The 26048-nt window shown below is 52.5% G+C and overlaps 8 protein-coding genes across 8 annotated transcripts; 3 read left to right on the top strand and 5 right to left on the bottom strand.

The window, feature by feature from the left end:
- Window positions 1-1175: 1175 nt before the first annotated feature.
- SMAC4_06982 (uncharacterized protein) lies at window positions 1176-1991 on the bottom strand (the record flags this gene model as incomplete). The annotated part of the gene is made up of 1 exon (XM_003349098.1): window positions 1176-1991. One exon carries the CDS (start codon window positions 1989-1991, stop codon window positions 1176-1178), a length of 816 nt encoding a protein of 271 aa, XP_003349146.1.
- Window positions 1992-4418: 2427 nt separating this feature from the next.
- SMAC4_06983 (uncharacterized protein) lies at window positions 4419-7739 on the bottom strand. Its single transcript, XM_003349099.2, has one exon. It carries the CDS (start codon window positions 6761-6763, stop codon window positions 4688-4690), a length of 2076 nt encoding a protein of 691 aa, XP_003349147.1. The 5' UTR covers window positions 6764-7739; the 3' UTR covers window positions 4419-4687.
- A 1469-nt stretch (window positions 7740-9208) lies between these two features.
- On the top strand, window positions 9209-10378 carry SMAC4_06984 (uncharacterized protein). The gene is made up of 3 exons (XM_066090545.1): window positions 9209-9889; window positions 9990-10188; window positions 10270-10378. Exons 1-3 carry the CDS (start codon window positions 9490-9492, stop codon window positions 10355-10357), a joined length of 687 nt encoding a protein of 228 aa, XP_065947821.1. The 5' UTR covers window positions 9209-9489; the 3' UTR covers window positions 10358-10378.
- A 3362-nt stretch (window positions 10379-13740) lies between these two features.
- On the top strand, window positions 13741-16315 carry SMAC4_06985 (uncharacterized protein; the record flags this gene model as incomplete). Its single annotated transcript, XM_024655747.2, has 3 exons — window positions 13741-14122; window positions 14418-15357; window positions 15600-16315. 3 exons carry the CDS (start codon window positions 13741-13743, stop codon window positions 16159-16161), a joined length of 1884 nt encoding a protein of 627 aa, XP_024511580.1. The 3' UTR covers window positions 16162-16315.
- Window positions 16316-16502: 187 nt separating this feature from the next.
- On the bottom strand, window positions 16503-17744 carry SMAC4_06986 (uncharacterized protein; the record flags this gene model as incomplete). Its single annotated transcript, XM_003349102.2, has 1 exon — window positions 16503-17744. One exon carries the CDS (start codon window positions 17742-17744, stop codon window positions 16503-16505), a length of 1242 nt encoding a protein of 413 aa, XP_003349150.2.
- A 642-nt stretch (window positions 17745-18386) lies between these two features.
- Window positions 18387-20444, bottom strand: SMAC4_06987 (uncharacterized protein; the record flags this gene model as incomplete). The annotated part of the gene is made up of 4 exons (XM_003349103.1): window positions 18387-19393; window positions 19456-19569; window positions 19624-19769; window positions 19864-20444. 4 exons carry the CDS (start codon window positions 20442-20444, stop codon window positions 18387-18389), a joined length of 1848 nt encoding a protein of 615 aa, XP_003349151.1.
- A 1150-nt stretch (window positions 20445-21594) lies between these two features.
- Window positions 21595-21867, top strand: SMAC4_06988 (uncharacterized protein; the record flags this gene model as incomplete). The annotated part of the gene is made up of 1 exon (XM_003349104.1): window positions 21595-21867. The coding sequence occupies one exon, from the start codon at window positions 21595-21597 to the stop codon at window positions 21865-21867; it is 273 nt and encodes a 90-aa protein (XP_003349152.1).
- A 1952-nt stretch (window positions 21868-23819) lies between these two features.
- SMAC4_06989 (uncharacterized protein) lies at window positions 23820-25676 on the bottom strand. The gene is made up of 2 exons (XM_003349105.2): window positions 25192-25676; window positions 23820-25097 (listed from the first exon to the last, which is right to left on the bottom strand). The coding sequence occupies exons 1-2, from the start codon at window positions 25295-25297 to the stop codon at window positions 23878-23880; spliced, it is 1326 nt and encodes a 441-aa protein (XP_003349153.1). The 5' UTR covers window positions 25298-25676; the 3' UTR covers window positions 23820-23877.
- Window positions 25677-26048: the final 372 nt, after the last annotated feature.

Below are 26048 nucleotides of genomic sequence, written 5' to 3'. Positions count from 1 at the left end.
TGCAAGTATTTCAGGACTACATCCTCTAACGCCTGCAGAAACACTTCCTTATCTTCGGTGGCCATTGTCCCAACACCCATCTCGAGGTACTGGTCAAGATTATACTCATACCTCGTGGATACCAACCCCGTAATCCTCGACCTGTGTATACTGCACCCGAGATACTCGGCAATATTCGCGTGCCCCCATAGTCTCCCCTGAGTCGGTGTCTTCGCAATCATCTCCAAAACCCTCGCCTCTTCCAGAAGCCGGTTCGGAAACTCGTCTCGAGCAGCCGCAGCGCCCCGGTTTTGCATACAGAAATACTCTTCATAATACCTTCCCAGATTCCGTTTGACATAAACCATGCTCGGTTGTAAATCCTCTGGTACCTTGGGCACAATGGTGAACTCCCCTCTCCACAGAGACACGGTCGGATAAACATGTTCATCAGGCACTGGTTCCAGAGAAGCAGTTATTTGGGCGAAGGAAATGTCGAAGATCTTGATGGGGGCGTGGCCGAAGAAGAGGTGTCCAAACTCTGTGTTGACGGCGGCGAAGCTGGTCCAGACGAGCTCCTCGCCATGGTACTCGCGTCCTGGTATGATGGTTTTGCGGAGGAATCAGAGATCGGTCCATGCTTTGATGACGGGTGTTCCGGGCGCAAGGGGCTTGGGGGAAGGGGAAGGCGGGGGGCGGAGGCGATGGGGAAAGCGACGCTGGATGATGCGGTTACAATGTTCTGCGTATGAGGCCTGGTCGAAGGGTTTCTCGAGCGAGTTCATGTTGGTGCTCTCTAGAGTTCCGAGTTCGTGAGTAGTTTGGAGTAGGCTAGGTTCGTGAGCGGAGAGACCGGGAACTAAGCAATGCCTCACGAAATTGGATGGTAGTGTCTGGGAGGAAGAGTTGCGCGAGATGCGAATCGGCCTCAAGGCCTTTGCTTTTACCTGTAGCTTCGAGGTACCCCGCGTGCAGCCGCAAAGTTGGACCGTCGACTCGGCGCGCACTGGGTATCCTGTCCAGCATCTACTTTTACATACTGCAGTGATGAGCCTTGCCTGGAAATATGTGGCTTCGCAAATATCCATTCATTACGTACGGAAGGTTCAACCTGAACATTTACATCTGCGGAGTGTAGGTTCGTTCTTTCTCTGATTCCCTCCACCCCCGGAACCTTCCCCATCCATCCTGCTATCCTACATCTCAAACTCCGGGTTCTTCAACCACTCCTGAATCTTGCCCAACGCGAAAACGTCATGACGCACTTCCGAAGTCGTATAATTGTCTGCTTCATCAATCCAACCCGGCGTCCCACGACTCACCCCTAGTTTCTCGCCAATCTTCCTCGCCGAGCCAAAGTCAACCAGGACCGGCATCTTGTTGCTACCATTGACCATGATATTAAGAGGATTGATATCGTTGTGTGCCACCCCGAGTTCGGAATGCAAGTGACGCACTGCACTCTCCAAGGCATCCATGAACGCGTCCTTGTCGTCGATGGTGCCGATGCCAAGCTGGAGGTACTGGTAGATGTTGTACTCGTACTTCTGCAGCACCAAGCCGGTGACGTGCGAACGATGGACTCGGCAGCCGTAGTACTGGACGATGCCTGGGTGCGGCCTGCGTAGTGTGAGCTCGAGGATACGAGCCTCGTCAAGAAGCTGGGGAGGGAGCGAGCCGAGAGCATCCTGGTCCTTGAGGTCCTCGTAGGCGCTAAGGGAAGGTCGTTTGATGTAGACCTTCGACTTGCCCAGGTCCTTCGGTGCGACGGTGAACTTGGCAGCGGTGAGTGGAGGCAGTTGTGGATAAATGTGGTTATCTGGAACTGGCTCCAGGGCGGCCGTGATCTGGTCGAATGTGATTTCTTTTCTCTTGAAGGAGAGCTGCCCGAAGAAAACGTGGTCATCCTCGTCAACGAGAGCAAAGGTGGTGTAGACGATGTTGTTGAAGCCCGGTGAGATACATTCGCTGAGGAGACTGAGGTCTTGCCATGATTTGACTTGGGGAGCCATGGCTTCAGGAACGGCCGAGGCAGTTTGGTTGGGAAAGGCTTCTGGTGACGGACAAGCAAGGAAATGCAGGTGATAGGGTTTATATGCGCTTAGTTACCTGCCCTTCAAATATGGGATTCTCTACAATGATTAACGTAAAGTACAATGTGTGTTGAGCGAGAAGATGAGGTTCACCAGGACGAGGAAGTGCCAGGGCCGTAGCTGATGGATGAAGGTATGATGGAAAGTGATCGGTCACAGAAGGTCTGGCCAATCGACAAAATCTATTAACTGCACAAACGGGCCAAAAGGCAGAAGTGCTTAGCACAAATGTGTAATCGCTGCCGGACTGGCGGCAGTGTCAACAGAAAGTGACGGATGGGCAGTGTTACCTCTAGCAAAGAGAGGCAAAATAAGGCAGGCAATAATGCTCTTTCGGATTCAATCGGCATGAGATCCCACACACTACTCCCAAAGTCACACTGGAAGTGTACGAGGCTCGCGCTCTGTAGCCCATCGAGTGGATAGCCCAACGTAATGAAATGATGTTTGATACCCAGCCGATGACACATCATACATAGGATACGTGGCTTGCTACTTTCACCAGTCTTTTCTGGTCTCCAACAGACTCACATACACAGTACACCTACAAGTCGCTTGAAGACGCAGCTGGGACACGTCTACTAGTTCAAAAGAGCCGCAACTTCGTGATAGCGACCCTCCCTACAGACGTCTTGCATCTAAAGGGTCAGCCACATGCATCAACATCACATGTGTCTGCTCACAGAATCCTTACCAACATGGACGAAACCGCCTTCGGATATCTTATCGAATCACATACCACGCCGGCCTTGTTTGACTCCCCGATGAGGAAATGCGGCGGAAGGTAGAGTGACTAACGCAATATCAAGCGCCGAGGAAGCCTATAGGAACTCCTATCACAAAGAAATGGCCAAGTTACATGCAGCCTGGTGGTCTTATCTTCGTATCTAGAACGGAAACTCAAAGGCAGGCTGGAGTGCTTCGGCTGCTTGGCTGGGCCTGCCTCTGTCCCCCTCCTCCCCTTGGTTAACATTTTGCGAACTTCCACCCTATCGTTGTGAGGCAGGCTTGCCATGACAGCCACACCGTCTAAAATTAAGCTTATCCAGCAACGAAGGGGCACCACAGCAGGACAAGGACGGAGTTGGGGGACCGCGCATAGTCTCTGGATGTGTGTATATATTTACCTATCCCTGTTGCAGGATCATCGTTTCCTGTTCTTGTTCAAACTCACAGCCCTTACAAAGTCCTTCATCCTTTCCTGCGACTTACCAACAGTCCAATCTTACGACAAGCCGCTCTTGAGCTCCCCAAGATTCTATTACCTCTGCCAAGACACACACCCACACGTCTTGATCAAAATGTATGGCAACAAGACCGATAAGCAATCCCCTGTTTTCCGTACACTTGAAGATACTTGTAATTACATGTTGCTTACTGTTTATTCCCAGGTGTTGGAAAACGACTACCATCATGAGTTACAGGGACGCCGACAATCAGGTTGTGGAGAAGACACGCAGCAAGAGTGTGGATTGTCAAAGATATGATTGTCCAGATTCTGCGCAATACGTTCTACCCTCACCGCCGCCCTACGTAAACGAGCAGAACGGGGACGAGCAGAACAGATACGAGCAGGACGGGGACTACAGAATGCACAGTACCGACCCCCGGTAGGTTATATGAGGGACGCGTAAAGGCGCAATGAGACCAACACCCCCGGGATGGCGTGTACGAGTCTCCGGCCATGGTCATGTGGTGCGGGCATGAGCCATAGTTTGATCGGGGAAAAGACGGGATACTGGTAGGTAGCTGAACACTTCTATGCGCAGCGGGTCGAAGGAATCACCCAAGCCTGGTCGGTCGAAGCCGGGATCTTGTTCCCTTCTTTCTGTTTTGTTTTGCTTCTGGACTGCTTATTGCTTCCAGCTTTTCGGTCGCTTTTCGTCACTTGCTTATTTGCTATACAATTTGTTCCCATCACAAAAGCTTCTGTGACTGCGTAATGACCGCGTCTCGTGGTAAGCTTGGGCCAAGAAGCGAAATGATTTTGTACTGCAGTGATCAAGTTCCATGATCGTATGCCAGTCCTCGATTGGTTGGGTGTGTATCTGCTTCCGGCCCCTTTTTCTCCTGAATGATGCCGAAACACTCCCGTTCCAGAAAGGTACGATGGATGTGCATGGCAAGGTGGGGTGGTGAAGGGAGCGAGGAAGGGGGGTGCGGAAGAGGGCAAAAATGGAATGAATGATAGAGGGAAGAAGGAACGTCCAGATGTGAAATGAAATGCTGAACGGAAAAAAAAATGAAAAAAAATACAAATGAAATAGAAAGCACAGAAAGAAGGAAGAGAGAGGAGATGATGTACTCATAAGAAGAGCGAGAACGTTTTGTTTCTTCGCGTGATTCAGTAATCGCATTGAACATAAATATGGTAATGATATGATATGGTATGGTATCATGGGTATGAATGAGATGAGTGTGTAAACTATTGACTCCATGCCAATCCCACTTCCAGTTCCCCTTCCACCTGTTCCCAATCTCATGCAAACAAAGGGAAAAAAATCATAAAACTAACAACAAATGGGTATAATGATTCCTCTCATTCTTCTCCTTCCTTGATATTCGTTCACTCTTTCTTCTTCACAACCTCCTCTCATCATTGAGGGCCATCGTCTCTAGCGAGATCCAAGCTTATGAACCCATCTCCTCAACATCATCCTCATACCATGCTTCTTTTCCTTCTCTCCCTTCGACTCCTTATCCGCTGCAACAAAGGTGGTATCTACCACCAACCTTGGCACTTCACGTGTCTTGGTTCCTTCTTCCACCACTTTTACCGCCGCCGCCGGCCTGACATCCAATGAAGGCCTGATCTCCTGGATAGGCGCACAGTACGTCGTGGCCATCGAATCATCTCTCTGATGACCAAAGTAGTGATGCTGAGAATGCAACAACCCTCCGCCAACCAGTGGATCCGCCGACCTGTTCCTCAACGGACACATGCCTTGCAATCCATGCCGGACCTTTTCGCTAATGGGGCTGCCCAAATCCTGGTCGCTTTGCGCTTCGGAAAGGAGCCGGTGTCGCATGAAGTTGGCGCCGGTACTGGTTGCGCGGCGCGGACCGGGTAGACGGACGTTGCTCGCAGAAGGGGCGGGTGAGGCGCAACGTTCGTTGACAACCTTGTCGACGGGTTGGGTGGGCATCGAGTGGCGTTTTGGTTTGGCCAATTGGGCTGGCGTTGTTGGTTGTTGTATTTGTGGTGTTTCTGTATCGGACGGTTGCCGGCTCATTGGCGGAGTGCTAGCCTTTGAGGAGCAAAGAGAGTCGGAAGGGACGGGACGGGACCAAGTGTGTCTGCGGCGGGGCCTTTCGTTGCCGGTTGTTGGTGATGTCGGTGACTTTTCGTCCGAGTGAGTGCTGGTGTGGTTGTGAGTGCTGGGGATGTAGTTCGGTGACCACCCTGATCGCAGGACTACCCATAAAGCTGTGATGGAGATGAGAGATTTGGTGGCTTCGTCGACGACGCGGACGGTTCGCTCAGACTCGGGTTCGGGCTGAGTGATGCCGATCGCGGAGTCGGCTTCGCTATCTTCTGGTGACGAGTTTAGTGGGCTCGACGGGCTCGACGATGAAGCACTCCGGCTGGGCATGTTGACCGAAACCGCGCGACCAATTGGCCTTGGTGGGAAACGACCATAGGACGATGATACAGTGGTGTAAGTATCCTGGACGTTGAGGCTACTGTGTGTGAGTGTCGCCATGACTGGATGGCGTCGTGACAAGGGGTTGATGATGCTGAAGGTAAAGCGGGGATACCCGGGTGGCGGCGCAAGTGTATCCGCTGCTGGTGATGTGGGTGGCGTCTTTCCAGCGCTTCGGCGAGCCCAGCGGGCTGTCGTTACATGACCGCACTCATCGACATGGACAAAGTCGTAGCATCCATTAGGCAACGCCTTGGCGGTCCAGATCGATCCGTCACCCAGCACAATCTCCGTTTCCTCCGAATGCTTGACCGGGCTGTACACGGCCAGGAGCTTGCTCTTCTCAAAGGCATCCTCGCTGTCGCCGCTTTCCGAATCTTCGCGATCCAACTCCTCGTCATCCCGCTTCATCAACACTAGGTCGTCATATCCAAGCTGGCGCTTGACTCCGAAAATCCCAGGAAACCGCTTTGCCAGTCGGGGGGTTATCACAAGGCCGGCGATCCGCGAAGAGGGGAAGACCTCGAGCATAGGGCGCGCATGGCCATCGGGAGACACCGCCTTGAGTTGCAAGAGCAGCCTAGGTAGGACTGTGTGCATCACCTTGAGGTTGCCAAGCTTCTTTGGGGTGGGATAGCCAAGGTAGTAGTTGGTGCTCTTGCGCGAGGTGGTCCGGCGGCGACGAGTACGGCGACCTGAGTCCGAGTGACCGTCGACCGAGACGGCCACCTCGCTGACTTCGGAATCGGAGAAGACATGTTGGTCTTCATAGTTCATCGCAGGCGTTTGCGGTTCCACCACATCGGGTTCCAGGAAGCGAACTAACGGCTCGGGAGTGCGATTTCGCGGGATGTACTCTGATGCTGGCCGTTGTCGCAAAACAGGCTTCTTTGGGACGGGTGCGTCGGTAGTCGTGGTCGCTCGGTTCTTTGGTGGTGAAAGAGCCGAAAATAGGAGAGGAGGTCGTAGCTTGTGCGAAGACTGAGGAGACGAGGGCCTGTTGGAGTATTCATGGCCGTGCATGCTGGCGCCTGAATGAAGAAACATTGTGATGTTGAACTACCCCTAGGGCCCCCGGAGGCCCTTTCCGTTTTGGGGTCGACAGGACGAGTATGGTAAGGAAGGAAGTCGCCAGTGAACTCTTAGGAGGAAGATGCGTAGTGGTAGTGGTGTGGATCTTATGAAACTGCCGTCGAGTATGAGGAAGGATCAATTGTGTTGTCGTCGAGTCTCAACGGAACCAGCCGCGATGTTTGGTTGGTGTGCAGTTGAACCGCCTTATATGAAATCTTGGGTGTTCGGAACCCAAAAGCCGATTGTGAGGCAATTCCCAACTAAATCCCCCAGCTCTCCAAGCACTGCCACATGCGCAGATCCCGAAACACGAAAGCTGAAGAAACCCAAGGTCGATGGAGGACTCTCGCTTTGGCGCACTCCGACAAAGACGATGCCAATTCCCTTTCTTAATCCAACAATGGAGAGCTGTAACTAATATGATTCGGTTCACATCCAGGTTGTTATACAGAGTCGTCGGTCGGAATACTGTTGCCTGAAATGCAGTTGGCTAGTAGTGAGGTGGTAAGAGCCAAGTGTGTAGTGAAGCAAAGAGGTGATGGAGCGTTATATGTAAAGGGCTACACTACCCAGACGATCCGGTGGCGTCGTATCGGAGAAAAGAGAAAAGCCGCGAGAGAAGGAACGGAAAGAAGCAAGGACAGGATTCCAGATCAACGAGAGATGCACTTGGGAGAAACCAGGGACGTGGAGAAAGCACAGAAGAGAAAGACAAGGCCCTGACGGCTTATTCGATTAATTGGCCGTTCTGGTATGGATAAGGTGAGGAACTGGAGAAAAACAAGACCCTGGGCTCCCGGAGCCTCTGGAGTTTTGGAGGAGCCCGGGAGAAGCAAAGCCTCGGTCGATGTGGTGGTAATATGTGGACTGTGGACTTGTGTGTGTGGTTGTCAAGAGCAGAAACCAAACAAGTCAAGGGGGCCGGGACAGACTCGGAGTGGCAGGGGAGACAGTGACAGGGAGAGCACCAATAAAGTGGTCACCAATGGGATACTGTCACCACGTCTTGGCCTCACTCACTCTCTGACGGGGTTCAAGCTGTGGCCGAGCTGCGAGGAGCTCTGAAAAGGTCTGAAAGCTGTCGACGGCGTTGGTGTACCAATAGCGGGTTATGACACCCAGATCGAAAGAAAAAGCGACAGCGGAAGCGCACGGCAGATCCTGCTAGATCCTGGCAAGCAAGTGGACAGGCCAAGCCCTGAGCTAGCCTAGCCGAATCTCCAAGAATGGGGCCAGTTTGGTGATGCTGAGGCCTGAGGGTGGATGACGGTGGACGCCGGCAACGGTGAATTGCTGAAATCGGCTGCCGATGGTGTCGAATGTGTGCCCCCCAAAAAAGGTCAAAAACCGACGGACTCGTCGTCGGTCGGCAGCGGTAGGTACGTACTGTAACTCGATTGGTGCATGTCTCCAGCGCTCCCCACTGGCCAGGCGATGATGGATTCCAGCAAAATCCCACTGCGTGCCGAGAGTGGATCGGCGTGACAAACCTTCGAATGAATCGAATTGTGATCGGGGTCGTTGATTTGTCCGTTTGTTGTTGGTTGGTGATGTTTTGAATTGGAGGTTTAGTCAGACGGACCCAGGTATCGCTGGGCTGAAGCCTAGTGCAGAGCTTGTTGAATAAAGTATGGTATGGTGAAGCTTGGATTTGCTTGGAAGCCCGAAGCGATGAGTCCGACAAACATGTGTGTGTGTGCCAGTCCTGGTGTTTTTTGTATGTTGGCTGCGAAATGGAAATGTCATAGTTGACATATATACGGGTCTAAGAAAACTGAGGAGCTAATCTCGTGGCGATGTCAGGCCGCTAATTGCGCCGCAGAACAACATTGCCGACCATTCCGACTTGGCTGTTAGGAGAACATTTGCCCAAAACATCGGTGACGACAGACAAGAAGCAGAAAGGCTTGGAAAAGATAAGATTGATATTGCAAGACACTCAACAAAAGAAAAGCTGGCCATCTGTTTCCCCGCAAACCAGCCAAGAGGCGCGTCAGACCTGTCGTGACAGTGTGCATCTTAGCCTGTCTTGGGACGTGGCCGCTGACTAGACCCTTCAAGCGACATGTTCCCCAAAGCAGTTCACACAAAGAAACCAACTGAAGAGTTGAAGACGCCAAAGTCCCCGGCAGTCCCATGCGGAGGGGAGTTTAATTGTCAAGGTCCGTGTAAGTTACACTTTACAGCCAATACAACGGTTACGTATTGTACACGTACATACCGCAATACGTAACACTGCAATGCGCAAACGCCAAGCATGAGTACGTCACCCGCCTAAGGCTGCAGCTGTGACCACTGTAACTGTATGTAACAGTGTCATGTGCCCATATGGTCCGTGCCCACCGCTGCGTCTCCCGCCTCCCGTTGCCTGTCCACTGCGCTTGCCAGGCTCCTGAGACGACCAACTACGGGGCTCAAATCACACTGGTGTCGCTGGCGACAACATGCGACTAGACCAACGACAACACGCTAGCCCAACCACATCTCCCCCATCGCGACCACATCAACGAACGCCCCTCTTTCGCATGATTAACGACGAATTTGAATAATTGAGAATCACGATACCCGCCGATAAACGAGCAACATCAAACGAACCCCGCGATACGGCCAGCCCGACGACAGCACATCACCTCCAATCCCGAAGCCCAACCTCCACATTCGATAGCGACACATACATACATTACTCCACTTAATTCAAGATGGCCAACATCCTCGACAGCGAAGCGGGCACGGAGCTCTTCAAGCACTATGAGACAGAATACCAGCTGGTCCAGGCCGATCTGGTCCAAAAGCTCGACCAGATCTCGGAGCTGACGGGCGAGCCCAGGAAAGCCGCCCTCAGCACGGCCGAGCGCGCCCTGGAGGAGGCCGGCGAGCTGCTGGACCAGATGAACATGGAGAAGCAGAACGTGCCGAGCTCGTCGCGGACCGCCATCAACAAACGACTGCGCGACTACCGGAGCGACGTGGACAAGTACCGCCGCAAGCTGCAGACGCTGGCCACGGACCGGAGCGCCCTGTTCGGCGGCAGATATACCGACAATCCCGGCTCGTCGGGTGGCGATAGGCATTTTGAGCAGAGGCAGCAGTTGCTATCAGGTGGGTGGATATATGCCCTCTTTTATGACGGACGGCCGCGCCTCTTCCTTGCCGGTGGAAAAGCAAAAGTGCTGACTGACCATTTTCCCAAAACGTAAAGGCACCGACCGGCTCGACCGGAGCACACAACGCCTCAAGGCCAGCCAGGCGCTAGCCGCCGAGACAGAGGCCATTGGCGCCGGTACTTTGGCTGACCTGCACCGCCAGCGTGAAGTTATTGAGCACACCACCACGATACTATACGAGAGTGAAGGCTATGTGGACCGAAGTGTCAAGACACTAAAGGGCATGGCACGCAGGTACCACCCTCCCCCTTTTGTCCCCGCATGCGAATCATTGATCATAAGTAATACTAACCACCTTGCTTCTTTACCAACCAGGATGGCTACAAATCGGATAATCACCATTGCCATCATTACCGTGTTGGTTCTGCTTATCATTGCGGTTATCGTTAGCAAGTTCAGGTGATTGTGTTGAGGATGTGATGGCGGGGGGGGGGGGGGGGGGGGGGGGGGGGGGGGGGGGGGGGGGGGGATATGCGTGTTGCTCTGCCCTCTCGCTGAGTTGAGAGAATATATAAAGACAGGAAGGAATACAGCAGAAGGTAGACCAGACAGAGATGTTCAAGGTGACATCACGATATATGAAGAGGTGGTTGAGGCTGGATGCTTGGACTGTACCGATGGGAGCGTTTGTTATATGTAACAGAGCCACATGTTTAGTTGTTTTCCGTATTGTTGGGATGGTATCGTACGGGGAGAGTTGTATTTTTACACAGACGGCGTCACAAAGGGAGAAGGTTGGTTTCGAAATCAGACATTATTTCTTTGATACGGACACCATGGCACACGGCCTTTCTTCCATGGGCGTCCAGGGGAAACAGTTCGCCGTTTCCACAACCGACCACCGACCACCCTGTTCTCCCATGATTTACCACAAGGACAGACTATCCCTGACTTTCCAGGTTGTCGGCGTCGGCCGGTTGGGGCACACTTGGTTATGCAATATTATGGAATTCTCCGTTGGGCCAATCTTACTTGAGTGATTTGCGTTCACTACACTACTGGAAACTCATAAAGGCTGATTATTAATGAATAGTGTACCTACTTCTGTTTCGCATGTGAAGGATTCCCTCTCATCTTAAGAAAGTACTATCTCGACTGGTGAAGACATCTTCTTCTTCCGCACTCATGATGCCCTCGTTTTTGTCGTCGTTGATTAATACCCCGCTCTCGCAAACAACCCACTGTCAGGCTTCAGCTCCAGCTCCAGCTGAACTTTTGGCGGTGAGAAGTTGAGAAACGCCGGACCGGACTGGTGTTCTGCATTTCCGGCTGCAGGCCTGCAGCTGCTGGAGACTCCCACACATCCACTTCCACAGCTTGACTCCATTTTCCCATTCAGGCCATTTTCCCAATTCTTCTTCACTTTACGAAGAAGTCCTTCACGATGGAGTCAAAAATTCAACAGTCAAAACCCGAAGCGGAGCGGAGTTGTCGGTGGAAATGGCCAGCCCGCCCAGCCCGCCCAAGCCGCCGAAAAGCCTCGAATCCACAGTGGATTTTCCTTCCTATGCAGCGGGACGGACTCCGTTCGGTTCGGTGCAGCCGTGCAGGGCCAGCTGAGCTGAAAACAGAAAACAGGAAGTCTGCTGGGATGGGGATGTGGGAATGTGGGATAAAAGCACAACCGAAAAACCTATCATACACAAAATCCACAAGTCGCATAAAAAAAGGCTTGAGCCAGAACGCTAACTCCTTTCCCGGCTGCAAAGCATGCAAAGCATCGAAGAAATTCCATCTTTTCCGATCGTCGACATGGCTGGCAATGCTGGTAACGCCGCTTGCGAACGGGAAACCAATTTTCTTCAATGTTCACCGCGGTGAAGGTTTTTGCAAGTCACATTGTGACATTTTGGCCCCGTGTTTGTGAGTCGGGAAGTCCCGCTCCTGCCCGCCCGCATGACCGCACGGCCGCACAACAGAACGGATGAACGAATGAACGAACGAACGAACGCCTTCCATTGCATTGGAGCTCGGAGCGGACTCCAGAAGGACCCCGATGTCCGTCACACTCACTCCGTCCGTTGTGGAAATTCTTTTTTTTTTTGGCTTGCAGTGGTGTGTCACGCCGTTCTCCTGGTTTTTGGCGTTGGCGTTGGCGTTGGGCTTCCCGGTGAGAGCAACGGGACGATGTCACTGTTGCAATCACTAGACAATGCTGGGCATGCTGGCATGCCATGATGCCACAGGGCAGAAATAAAAATAAAAAATGGCGAAAAAAAGAGCCCACTTTGATAGGGCGGGCGATGACATGATATGTGATACTGATGGGAATCTAGATTCGCGAGATTCGAAAGGATTTGAAGATCGTCAAACGGTCCGGTCGGGGAGAGGGGCATCATCGTAGTGTAGTGTAAAAGCCGCTTACGATATCTGAACTCTACCATAGAGTGCTCTTCCTATCAAGCACCGAAGCTCAAAAAGCTGGAGTTGATAGGAATTGCCGAGGCCAAAAGAAATGGAAAACAAAACATCGACAGAATAATTATAAAAGTCCAGGGTTTATACCTGTCCCATCAGGGGTTTGCTCACCCATCCATCTCAGGACATGCTGGTGGTCATTGATGAGAAGTGATGTCATGGCCAATGCCAACGGTTCGTACCGGCCGAATACTTTCAACTTCATTATTTAAGTATAATGTCCGGTTTTCTCACCCAGCGGAGTTTACCACATGAACTAAAAGTCCATCCATCGTCGGCCCTTTTGTAGCCGTTGTGTCTTGATGCTCATGTTCTGGACTTTGAAATCAACGTGGATGGTGTTGGTGACGGAACCGTTAGATATTCTCACATGCGATTCGTACGAATATCGTTCGTTCGGAAAGGTCAGGCCACCCTTCTACCAGGATCTGATATCGGTGACATCTGGTGTTGACACTCAACTACCGACAGATGAGCCTCGTGCGATCTTGGCTCACCGCCACGACGGCTCCGATGGGATATGGCGATGAGGCTAGGACTCGGGACCTGGGAGCGGCTGGTTCCGGTTACTCCCGAGGTTCCGCCTCGTACTGAAAAAGGAAGTTTGTTTACTTGGGGGAAAGGGGATGAAGCTCTCACCATTGCGGTTGCGGGCAGTGTCGTAGAAACGTTCAGGGAAGAGCGGAGGCCCGAGCGTTGCGGGTTATTAACAGCATAGGGTGCGTTAACAATTACCGCTCTGCAATGCACCGCATACCGTAAGTTTGAGTTGCCACGCCGCACACTGAATGTTTCACAATGTCACTCGCTGCAACTTCCAGGCGTCGGTGACACCAGCTGGCAAGTGACAACCTAACTTTCACCACCATCCAACGTTCACACAATTGGATTAGGAAAACTTAAAACGCCACAACACGGCACATACACTACAACGGCATTGCGAAGAACAAAGGCGAAAAGAAGAGACAGGGAGCTTTAACCATAACGAGTTAAAGATTTCCCGGACAGCCCTATCGAAACGCCGGTAAACTCGCCAATCTGCCACGGCTAGTCCCAGATAGAGCCCCTGACTCCAAAACTCTCAAAGTGCCACGAACCATCTTGATCATCACACACGGGCAACACACAGGGGACACAGTACCACCACTCTGCCAGGTACACCTTCGCTAGTTAGTCTATACTAGTCAGGATACACGTGTACCACCGTCTCACGGCCTTCCCGTCGCTTGTCGCTGTCCTTTGCCGACTACATTCTTTCCACTTCGGGTCATCCTCGCCGTTCCGCCGCTATCGAAGCTATCGAAGCTCACAAGCTCACAAACTTCCCAAGGGCCAAAGGGCTTGCTTGACCCTACCAAAACCAATGACATGACAACCACCACACCCTCTCCCTCCGCCTCAGTCAGGAGAAGTTCCGCAGCACTCACCCACCCACACCGGACAATCCTCAAGTCCTTCCTCTACTGGAAACTTTTCCTCCTCGCTATCGCCATTGGCTCGACCCTTGTCAATGATCGCGCATACGATACTTCGGCCGACTTATTGCTGATTGGTGATGACGAACCTCTCTCTGTGGTTGACGGTAATGGGGCTGCAGAGCTGGTGAGGAACTTTGGCAAGCGCTTGGTCACGAGGTTTACCAGCTGGGATGCGATTTACTTTGTGAGCGCGGCCAAGAGGGATTATGTCTTTGAGCAGGAGTGGGCTTTTGGGACGGGATTGGTGGTTGCTGTGAGGGGGGTTTTGAGAGGTGGGTTTTCTTTTCCTTTTTCATTTGTATGAGTGGTCGGGTGCTGGGATGGGACGAATGAGTGGGTGAGTGAGGATGAGGATCAATGGGTTGTGGCGTCTTGGGAAGGAAGTGACAGTGAGCTGGTTCGGGGATATACTCTCTTTGTTGGAAAGAATGTCTCCCCTTGTCATTCCGCCTCTCACTCACATCACGCCCATCTACGCTCACCTCATCCACTCATCCACCTACCCTCACCTCACGCACACCTTACCCACCCAAAGTTCACGAAAGCCAGTCACTAACAACCTAACAGCTCTCCAAACTCTCGCCCCCCCCCTTCCCCTCACCACCTCTCCGACCGCCCTCGCAGAAGCAACCACCGCTCTCCTCATCTCCAACGGCTCCCACCTCCTCGCCTCTCTTGTTCTCTACCACCTAACCCTCCTTCTACCACTCCCCGGTTCCAACTCTTCCCCTTTCCAAACAAAGAAACTAGCCCTCCTCACCTCCCTTTTGCACATCATCTCCCCCGCTGGCTTGTTTCTCTCTGCCCCTTACGCTGAGGGTTCGTGTGCGCTGTTTTCCTTTTTGGGGTGGTGGTTCTATGCTAGGTCTTGTTTGTCTGATGCTGAGCAAGATGGTACCGCCGCTGTCCCGAAACAGGACAATAAGGGTGGGAAAAGGGGCAAAGCCAGAAACCGGTTAACCCTAAAAGGGGATATTAACCTCCTCCTAGCTGGCCTCTCCTTCGGCTTAGCCACCCTCTTCAGAAGTAACGGCATCCTAAACGGGTTACCGTTCGCTTGGGAAGTTTTCACTCTCCTCACGGGCCTTGCTGTGTCAGGAGGGAGCACCCCACCGCTCAAGACCCTGAGACGATTGATCGCCCTAGGCCTAGGCGGGATCTTCGTAGCGATGGGAAGTATCGTGCCGCAAACTGTGGCGTGGTTGAGGTATTGCCCTTCTGGGAGTTTGTGGCTGTTGAACAAGTTCCTGTCATTGTCACCAGGGACCACCTCCTCCGCTTCTGGGGTTGGGGTATCCGGGACATCCGGGGTTAGCGGTAGTGGAAGTGCCCGCGGCTACGGCGGTAGTGGAAGTGCCCGCGGCTACGGCGGCAGTGGCGTTGGTGCTGGCGTGAGTGTGGGTGCTGACACTGGTGGGTTAGAGGGACTTGTGGCGCAGGAAGAAGCGAGGGAGTGGTGCACTGCGGTGGTGCCTAGCATTTACACGTTTGTGCAGAAACATTACTGGTAAGTCCTTTTCTGATTGACCTTCTCTTTTGTTTCCTTTGTTTGGATAGAGATGTTCTCCGGTTGCTCTGACTGGGTGCAAGAAACCTCGCTTGAGGTTTCTCTTTTTCGAGCTAGCGATTGGCCACCGGAACGCCTCGTCTTACTTGCTAGTCCTTCCATATCACCGACTTCTTCTGTCACATACTCGTATCACCGAAAGGGACAATACTAATCGTGACTAACGAACAACATGTGAGCAGGAACGTCGGCTTCCTCCGCTACTGGACCCTACCCAACATCCCTCTCTTCCTACTCGCTGCCCCGATGCTTGCCATCCTAGTCAAGTCGGCATTGGACCAGCTCAGTCAGCGATCTCCATCTTCCGCAACAGCAGTAGTGACGCTTAACTCCGACAGGAAGGACAGCACGTCGCCACCCGCTTGCGGTTCCGGTTTGACTTCTTCTTTAGATCCATCATCAGGCCCCGTCAAGTCCGAAGCAATAGTCACCCACCAAGACCCTGAGCCCAAAACAACAGCTCATGACCAACGCATGCAAATCCTCATCCGCTCGGCAGCCGCGGAACAGATACTGCTCGCGGTCCTCGCGCTAAGCACGTACCACGTGCAGATCATCACGCGGATATCGTCCGGGTATCCGCTGTGGTACTGGTGGTTGGCTCAGCAACTTATCGGTGGTGCAGGTGGGGACAAGCAGGACAAACAAAAGAACAAGAAGCTGGGAAAGGGGATCGTGGTGTTCATGGTTATGTATGCGGCGGTTCAGGGGGTGTTGTTTACTTCTTTTTTGCCGCCTGCGTAGAAGAGATAGGGGTTTGTTGTTTGTTGTTGGTAATGTGTTTAGAGGTGGGTGAGGCGGGTGTTGTTGGTGCTTGGATGCGGGCTGTTGATGAAACCCTCAGCACCTACACTGGGTCAGGTTGACTAGACTAGCTCATAGAATCAAAGCATAATGGCACGTTCCTGATCAATGCACGTCTAGAGGAGTTGTGTGAGATATGATGCCGGCCCGGTGTCGTAAAATTTATGGCTGGAATAAAAAATTGGTATTCCGCTTCGATGTGGTGATTATGCCATGCTGTTTTCGCCCATGCCACAAACTCCGTAACCGCAGACTACCGGTGGACCGTGAAAGAAGGTCTCTCAATCTGAATCCGAATCATAAGCCACGAGCCCGGGTTTGCTCGTCTGCGTAGTTGAGCTACTGACTGTCGCCTGAGCCGCAGATGATGACGCCTCATCGCTTTTGGCCTCTTCCTTTCCCTTCTGTCCAGCACCCTCATCCTCAGCGCCAGAACCAGTCGTCTGTGATGCTGCTTCCGCTGGTGGTGGATCGGGGGTCTTCTCCCCAGCAGCCCGTTTCCTTTTCAGTCCCGGTATCAAAGCTCCTCGCGGCTTGGGCGTCGACTCCCTACTCCCCCAGTCGAGAAACGGATCCTTAGCCGCACGAGTATTCCCAACAATTTCCGAGACCAACGCCTCCCGCATCTTGGAAGCAACAATCTCCGACTTGAGCTTCCCCTTATGCCCATCCTTCTTCTTCCCACTTTTGTTCTCCATTTTGCCGTTCTTATCATCACCCCCAAACAGCGGCCTCGCCAACGCCTTCTGCACCACATCATCCCTGCCCAGCAATGCAGTATCTGGAACACCCCCAAACTCAATCAACTTCGCTCTCCTCTCATCCTCCTCAGTGCTGGGTAACAACTCAATCCCCAACCCCATCCTCTCCTTAAGATCCTCCGTCCTCTCCGCCTCTCTTTCCCTCTCCTTCCTCCCCACCCTAAACGCCTTTCTCAGTCTCCGATTCCTCTCGTACGGATCCTCCCATGTCCTTTCCTGCACCTCCAACAACTCCTCAATCCTCACCTTCGCCTCCTCCGCCCTTTCTCGGTCCGCAATCGTCTTCTCCAATTTTCCGAAAGCCGCATCCCTGGATTCCTGCCTTTCCTTTTCCGTCTGGATCTCAAAATTCCCCCCTTCCCCCAGTTTAACCAAACTCTCCCCACCACCCAAATCCCCTTCATCCCTCGCCCGCCCCCCACTAACAACTACATACCTCGTCTTAGCAGGGTCCGTGCGAATCTCAATCTCCCCGCCACACGCATTATGCTTGATGGTGAAACTCCAGATCGGAGTCGAGTAGTAATTGCCCACTTTCTTCTTCGCGGCGTTGAATCGGACCCCCTGCCCGATGATGACAGGGTGAGGCTGGCAGGTGTCGCACCAGACGGCGAAGGGAAGCTCGAAGCGCACGGTTAGGATTCCTTGGGAAGCGAGCTTGGAGGCGCGTTGACCGAGAGGGTGCTTTTTGCTGAGCTGGTTACCCGAGTAGACGCCTTCGGCGTCTGGAGGGACGTATTTGCCCATGTTGAAACCTTGCATTTTGAAGGTTGGGTGGCCGCGGGCCGGTGGTGTTTGAGGTGGTGGTTGTTCGGTTGCTGGATCGGGACGGAAATGGATGGATGGTTGGATGGCTGATGGACTGGTGGTGGTGAAGTCCAGGCGTAGGTGGTTATAGTACCGGAAGTATATTTGGCTCGTCAGGAAATCAACCTGATTAGATGGTGTGCTTATTGGCAGTGGGTGAGTGCCCGGTAGCACGCGCGTGATTGTTGAGATGATTCGCGGTAGATCAAGAAAATGTTTGAAGAACGGAAGTTGAGAAAGGGAAAATGACGACAGCTTCGTTGACGTTTGATGTTGCCCTGAAGTTGCCCCTGCAGCCGCTGGATTTGACCCGCCGCAGCGGTTCAGTGGGGGCCGTGCGGCTGAACTGTCAGGGCTGCAAGGCTGCTGGGGCGGCGGGCACCAAGCGCTTTTAGGCGCGTTGGTCAGGAAGGACCCACTCTTTAGCGGAAATTGTTAAGGATCACCCGCTATCTTTTCGCCCACTGGACAACATCATCTTCTTTTTCCCAAACATCATCTCTTTCACTGTTTACCACATGATCACCCCGAAGACAACAACCGTCATGAACCACATTCCACATTCCACATCCAACATTTCCTACTTTCTATCAGATCCTAATCCCTGAACTGCCCCTCACCCTCATACACCCACTTCCTCACATAAACCGGTGCCCCCACCCCATTCTCCCTCCGCCCATTACTCGTACAATAAACGCCCAATATCGTCCCCGTAAACCCCCAACTAACGGCAGCATTCGAAGCCGTCACAACCGTCTGCATCTCCGACCTGCGTCCCGCCGGTCCAACCGAAAACGCATAATGCGTAAAGTTGATCGCCTTGATCTCCAGCGTCAAGCTACCGCCCACCCAGTACTCAGGCAGAGCAACAACCACCGGTTCAGGAACGGGGATATACGATATCCCGCGGAACCTAACATGTGGCACCAACCCCCCTTTTTCCTCAGTTGAGGAAGAGTTATGTCCCGGAAACGTTGACTCGGTAGAGGTAGTAGCTGACCCAGCAGGAAGCAGCACCACCCCAAGATCCAAGTGATGGTTCTGCGTCAAAAACACGCTCACGCCCGCTTCGTCTCCTTCCTTTTCGGGGACAAAATCGATGTCGATGGCGTACCGGAATAGCGTATCCTGCTGTCGTCGTCCTACAAAGCTCTGACCTTGTGCTCCAGCGTAATTCCCGTTTTCTAGTCCTGTCAAGTTCAGCTTTGATGGGTTCAGTTTCAGTGTTCCTTTCTTCTCAGGCGGCGAGACAGCGTAGTGCAACGGGTTGGGAAATCGCCAGTGGGTGAAGTGCGCTGGAAGCCCTGGCTTATTGGAGAAAGTGGTGGTGTGGTCATCTTCAGTGATGTAGGGGCCTGACATGGGGCCGTCAGGGATTTTCTTGTTCTTTGGACTGGGGTTGGGAAGAGGCCAGCTGGATGTGGTCCCGCTGATGGGAGACCAGATGGGAAAGTCAGAGCCGGAGGGCCAGGAGACCGGGGTTAAGACGGTTTCCCGGCCCATGGGGTAGTTCAGGTAGGAAGGACCAGAGCGGGTGGAGAGGGCTACGCCCCAGTAGTTGCCGGAGGCGTCGGCGAAGAGGTCTGCATGGCCTACTGTTTGGACTGCACCCACGAGTGTCAGCATGGTGAAATGGGAGATGATATGGGGAGATAAAGAGACTTACACAGACTGGTAGTGTTGGCGTTAGTCAACACCGGATTCGCAGGGTTGGCTTCGAACGGGCCATGGACACTCCTCGATCGGGCCATGGTGACCATGTGGTCAACACCCGTACCTCCTGTTTCTTGTCAGCTTTCTTCTTCTCTTCCCCCGTACATCGTGATGAACTCACCCTCAGCAGCAAGCAAGTAATACCACCCATCTCTCCGATAAATATGCGGTCCCTCGGGCGCCATCCCGCCCGTTCCGTTCCAGATCGTCTTCCACTCACCCACTTCTCCCGTCTCTAGGTTCACCTCAGCTTGTTGAATCGCCGGCCTATTCTCCTTATATCACCATGTCAGTTCAGTCCCTGTCTACGCTCAAACCCTCCTTACCGAAACATCGACTCGAAGGGGAAGGAGGAACTCACCCAACCTGCCAAGCATGAGCCCCATTAATATACGTCTTCCCATCCGCATCCCAGAACGGCTCCGTATCATACCCCTCAAATTCAAAATGCACTGCCTTGCTCCAACTCATCGGATCCCACGGGTCCTTGGCCTTGAAAATCACATTATCCCATCGCGAACTATCCTCCTTCGGCCTATCATCGTCCACCAGCGTCGTCACCAGCCAAAACGTCTTGTCGTGGTACCGAAGTGTCGGCGCCCAGATGCCACTGGTGCTTCGATTTGTTTCGGCGAGTCTGGGAAGCTGTGAGGGTCGGTTCAACACGTGCCCGATGAGTTTCCAGTTCTGCAGGTCGACGCTGGCGTGGAGGGGGATTCCGGGGAAGGCGTTGAAGGAGGAGGAGGCGCAGAGGAAGGTTTGGGCGTGGACGCCGTCGGGGATGAAGATGCAGGAGGGGTCGGGGTGGAAGCCGGGGAGGATGGGGTTGTGGATTGTTGAGTTGCGGTTAGAGGTAGGGTGTCCCCAAGGAGACGATGCTAGGGCTGTGGGGAGGAGGGCACATGAGGCGAGGGCGAGGAGAGTGGTTGGGAGGAATATCATGGTTCTTGAGGGAGCTAGGCCACGAGTGTGGATCTGCAGAGAGAGCCTGGTGGTGAGTCTGAGAGGGAGGCTCCTGCTCGGATTAAATATGCTAACCATAGATTAAGTTGTGTTGAACTATGACGACAAGACCAGAAAAAATATCCGGGGTAAACACTCACCCCGCCGAAAATGAGGAGACGAGAGAAGGTTCAACGTCGTATTTCCCACTCGAGCAATGTCGGGTAAAGTCACTAGCTGATGATCCGGGGTAAAATGTGCCGAGTTTTAGGCTGTCGAGCGTCGATCATGAGGAGTACATTCTTGGGGTTTACCCCAATGCAATGCACGAGGTTGGAGTTGGAGTTGAAGATGGCTTCATTCTGGTGAACCATGGTCGACACTTGTCAGTAGCTCTTCGATGCGGAAAACTCTCAGGCGATCAACACCAAATCAAAATTGCCGGTATGCTTCTATTGATAAAGCACAGACTTTCTATTGTCCAAAAAATAAAAAATAAAATAGGACGGATATGTTTCATATCGCAGGTAAGGTACCTTGATGGCCCACCTTGGTAACGTTCGGATGAAATCCCAAAACACTTCTACGACACTTCCACCGACGAAGTCCATCGCGTCGAATAGAGGACAATAGCAAGCAACCGATGCGGTTAGCCAAGCCAGCGCCAATTCAATAAAAAGTCAAAAGACCCTTCGCGAACGCTCCACTCCAGCCCATCACCCCTTTGCTGTCATCCCCAGTTCGCAACTTCACAACATAGCCTTTGTCAACAGAATTCGATCTATAACTTATCAGACACTTAATCCACTCCAATGGATTCCTATTATTGCTATTCACCTACCTGCCCAAAATAAGCAGTAAGAATGTTCGTCCAAAAAAAAACTAAGAAAAAAAAAACCTAAAAAAAATTGGTACAAATACTCTGTTTGTGCGCACCTCTCTACCTCATCCTACTCCCATCCATTCCGCTTTTCTAAACCTGACTGCCGGCATCATTTTCACAACGCCAATCGCCAGCAGTCACTCCAACACTACCGGTCACTGATCACTGATCACCGAATCGCTCACTGAGATCAGCAGCCACCGCCCAAGCACAAGCGAACCAAATCAACGTCCTCAACACTCGACTGAAACTCAACCAGCAATCAAGATGTCTCCCAACTCCAAGAAACCCAAGCCCCTCTTCATCCTGCCCAAGTCTTACTTCGACAAAACCAAGTCCTCCTTCGACGAGTTTTCCAAGCGCCCGCCTACTCCCTACTACCCTCCGGGAACTTCCAGAGGCTCAGGCTCCATGTCTGCGAACCCTGCTAAGCTGTTGACTGAGTTGAGCGCTGCTAAGGCTAGGGATGAGGAGAGGGCTAAGGCTGAGGCTGAGAAGAAGGGTGCTGGTGCCGGAAAGGGAGAGAAGAAGAAGAAGTAGCGTAGCTACTCTAGCCCTGCCCAGCTGCGGAAGTATGTATAATCCTGATCCATGGAATTTTGTTTAGTTTTTTTTTAAGTTTTTCCTTACCTTGGTTTTTCAAAAGATTAGATCTCGACCACTCGTGGCTAGAGTCGTCTTCTGGGTTAATAAAGTAGGATATCTCAACTGGTGGCACAGTTGACCCTTCGGACTTTCATCCAGACTTCAGACTTCATTAAGACTTCAACAACATCCTCCACTCCCAGTATCGCCAGCATCTTGAGATGCCCAGTAACCCTAGATCCTCCAACGTTCCCACCCCTCAGGGTTTTCCAGTATCCATCTCCAAAACCCAATACCATACCTATCATCCCCAGCATCCACGGGCGCGAGTTACACAAGGTAGTGCCCCAGGTAATGCTCAAAAAACCACATGTCTCCAAGGTGGGAACCCAGATTGATTATCATGATAAAAGCAGAAGGCACCAACCAGAGATGAGAGAACCAGAGACCGGTCAGGCCAGGCCAGTAGCCGCCGCGCGCCGCTCAATATTCCATGTACACCCCTGCAACCAAGGCGTTGTCCTCGGGTCCGGACTCCGCTCTCCGCACTTCGAACTGAGTTGAACTGAGGTTATGTCTCCTGTAGACCACTCAGTAACCTTTCCTTCTCCTGTCGTCGACCTTGCTGTTTTTAAATCCTTCCCGGCCTAACTTGCAGGAAGATAACTCCGTCCTTTGCCTCTAACGTAATCTTACAGTACCTACCTACCTTATGGAGCTGTGAAGCCAGTACCATGAAGACATCTGGGCTTGGTGACGTAGCAGCGATGGGTTTTGAAAGGGTCGATCATGGACAGCTACGAGGCTACGATTGACGGCTGCGATGCATGTTAGTATACCCTGCTTGTGGTTCCATGTGTTAGAATGGTTCGCTGACTTGTGCATCATTACAGTAATGATATCGTGGGGTATCCATGACAAGACAATTTTGGTGGTGGGTTTAGTTAGTCAACTGAGTGGGTGTGCTGCTCTGCTCTCAGCTAGCTAGACTCTAAAGGTAGCTACATACAGTAGCAGATGCGGTGCTTCTGAAAAGGGTGGCAGTGGAAAGAAACCATTTCAATGGAAATCTCTTCACTGTTCACCAAATACATTCCCCACTCGCTACCTGCAAGATGTGAATCTTCCATTCTGTTCCAGCTACTATGTATCTGTGCTATGTCCTTGCCTATGTCCTCCTGTGTCCTAATATCCTGATGTCCATACAACTTCCGAACCCAAAAAATATCAGATATCCTCCCATCACCAAAGCAAGTTCCCAATAACTTTTTCAAATTCAGCGTGTTTGCACATCCATCATTCTTTTTGCCTTTCAGAACAAAATTCAAACCAAATGAATAACCAGCCAGACAGGGACAACCAGGAGTTGAGAGAGAGTGTGTGAGTGAGTAATTCAAGGAAAAGGGGTATCGTTCCCACCACCGGCCGGTGACCACCATACGCAACCAGAGCAACCAGAGCAACCAGACAATTCCAGAAGAAACAACAGAGGGCACCCGTTGCCAGCCGCCTCCACCGAAGTCATAGTAGGAGACAACAACCATCGACGCCGTTTTCCAGAACCGACCAACGAGCAAGTAAAGCATGAGATGTGAAAGCAAGATGGAGGACAAGGGGAATAAAGCAAGGGGTAGGCAGGAAAGAGAAAGCAACGCGAAGTAGAAGGAAAGGCAAAGAGGAAGAACAAAAGCAGCAATTACAAAGCTTGGTATCTGCAACATGCTGTGCGCGAGCGGTATCGTGTTCTTATTCGTGTTCGGGAAAAAGAAGGAAAAATTGAAAAGGGGCCGTGAGAGCAGAAGGTGTGTATGTAGATCAACAAGCGAATGGTACCTACCTGCTTTTGTACCAAGGAGTTAGTTACAAATTCACCAGAACCCAGGGGAAAAGAGCGAACTACTTACCAACAATTCACCTTCAGCAGCCAGATCAACCTTCAACGCCGACAATCTCGCGAATGGCAAGTCACATCCCCGACCCAAAGTAAGCCCCCGCAGCCGTCGCCCCATAATAATCATGATGCCGACTGTGATACCCATGTGCAGCATCCATCGTCGCATACCCTTGAGTATGGGGCGGTAGAGTCACGCTTCCGACCACCCGATGATGATGGTCGTAGGGATCCCGTCCGTAAGGATCTCTCCCATAGGAATGGTCGAGCGGATCATCTACACCGTGCAATAACCTAGGCCGCTTACCAGCTCTGTTGTAATCGTAGTACCGATCATCAGCGGTGGTGCCAGTGGTCAGACTGAGGGCTGCGCCAGGGTAGGAGTACTGCTGCGCCGCGGCGACGCCGGTGAAGGAGTAGTTGCCGCTACCACCCATTGTTGTGGCCGTGGAGGCGCCAAAGCCGCCTACGCCTGTGACGGTGGGGGAGGTGAGCATGGTATTTGAGGGAGAGTCGAGCAGGCTTGAAGATGTCTGGGAGGCTAGTGAGCCGCGATGATGACCACGGTCCAAGTGGCCGATGCCTGGGATGAGGTCATGGTGGTGATGACCGGCTAGGGTGGTGTTGATGCGGTGCATTGGGCTGGTGCTGGTTGGTGAGAGCTCATCGTGGCTACCGCCGCTGCCGTGGGACTGGGAGTGGTGGGAGATGGTGATGGGCGAGTATTGTTGTCCGCCTAGACCTATCGTCGAGCCGGCCCTCAGACGCCCTACGACACCACCGCTGCCTGCTCCGACCCCCAAAGCGCTGGCACCTCTCTTGCGCGTGCTGACGCTTCGGCTATCCTTGCGTAGTCGGATGCGCACGCCTTGATCGCTGAACGACCTTGTCAAGAAGGTGCTCTCGGCCATTCCGGGGAAGTACCGGTGAGGGAACACGACGAACTTCTCGGAGGTGGTTCTGGCTAGGGCGATGCATTCCCTGGTCAAAGGCTTGAGCTCGAAGAGGTTGAACTCGAGACGATAGGTACCTTCGCGGCGTACTGAGACGTCCTGGAAGATGAAGAAGAGGCCTTGGGCATTGTTGGTGTCCTTGAGAACGTATGGAGACGAGCAAAGGGAGCCGGTCAGGTCGTTCTCCTTGGGTTCAGGTTGCTGGTGGTTGGCATCGTCGTTCTCGGTACTACCTGGGGCGACGAGTTTGCAGACGAGGATCAGGTAAGGGTTGTGTATTTGATGGCGCATAGGGTGGATATCGAGCTGGATGATGGGAGGGGGATCGATAGGCTTTCTGTCTGCTTTGATGTTGGAGTCTTGTTAGTATTGTCTTGTCATGGTGGTGTCCGAATCGCCCCAGTGTCTGCGCTGGAGGTGCTGCTCTGGTCTCACCTTTTTCTTTCCCGATGGCTACTCGCGCATTCTTGGGCTGTTGACGGATCTTGAGTTCATAAACGGGTGACATGCCGTCCATGGACGGCGGCGATGATGTTGCCATCACTATGTCGTGGAGGTAAGTTGTCGAAGAAAATGGTGGGGTGAGGAGAAAACTGGGTCGAAGAGTCCACCTTCTGGTAGCGAATCGTGCCTTCCCAATAATATTCTGATCAGACAAAGGTAACGTCGAACCACGGAAGCTGCAACTGAACTTGGTTGTGGTACTGTTGTCCTGTCGTCACCGAGAAGAAGCAAGTCGAAGCTGCCGTCTTCCAAGACCTTTTCAACCGAGTGGCGATGCTGGTGAGGAGGAGCTGAGTTTATCTGTTTTCCAAGTCCTAGAGGATGCGGGTTGGATATGAAAGGAAGAGGAACAATAACTTGATGTGAATAACAAGAGTGGTAAACAGTAGGATCCTTCAGCTAAGATGAGTCCGTGTGGTCATCTATAAACAAGAGGATGGGATGTATGATATTAATGTAGGCAGGGTAGCAAGATGAGCGGACACCGATATATGATTGACAACGAGGATGTCGTCTGGATACAGGGTGACTAGGTACCGGGGTGTTTCCAAGCCTGGCCAGTGTCAGTCAAGTGCCTTAAATCGGTCTGGTCCTTTAACGAGGAGGAAGAGGGTAAGGAGGGTGTGTACAGTCGAGCAGTCTTTCTCCAGTCCAGTCCAGGCTGCCATAGACCACTTCCGCATCAAGCATCCCTACAGACATGACGGGGGAGGATGTGCCAAGCGCAAGGCAGGGCCGGGGTCGGCCGGGATATCATGGACCGGGGTCTGTCAACGTTTCTCTTCCCC

This window comes from Sordaria macrospora, chromosome 7 (genome assembly GCF_033870435.1).
Source record: "Sordaria macrospora chromosome 7, complete sequence".
Taxonomy (NCBI): domain Eukaryota; kingdom Fungi; phylum Ascomycota; class Sordariomycetes; order Sordariales; family Sordariaceae; genus Sordaria; species Sordaria macrospora.
This window is presented reverse-complemented; position numbering and strand designations above follow the sequence as displayed.

What these genes read in the sequence shown, in the direction of transcription:
- SMAC4_06983 (XM_003349099.2), bottom strand. Translation starts at nt 6,763, where the DNA reads ATGTTTCTTCATTCAGGCGCCAGCATGCACGGCCATGAATACTCCAAC.
- SMAC4_06984 (XM_066090545.1), top strand. Translation starts at nt 9,490, where the DNA reads ATGGCCAACATCCTCGACAGCGAAGCGGGCACGGAGCTCTTCAAGCAC. An exon ending in GAGGCAGCAGTTGCTATCAG is followed by an intron (nt 9,890 to 9,989) that starts GTGGGTGGATAT and finishes CAAAACGTAAAG; the next exon opens with GCACCGACCGGCTCGACCGG. An exon ending in CTAAAGGGCATGGCACGCAG is followed by an intron (nt 10,189 to 10,269) that starts GTACCACCCTCC and finishes TTTACCAACCAG; the next exon opens with GATGGCTACAAATCGGATAA.
- SMAC4_06989 (XM_003349105.2), bottom strand. Translation starts at nt 25,297, where the DNA reads ATGGCAACATCATCGCCGCCGTCCATGGACGGCATGTCACCCGTTTAT. An exon ending in AGCCATCGGGAAAGAAAAAG is followed by an intron (nt 25,098 to 25,191) that starts GTGAGACCAGAG and finishes ACATCAAAGCAG; the next exon opens with ACAGAAAGCCTATCGATCCC.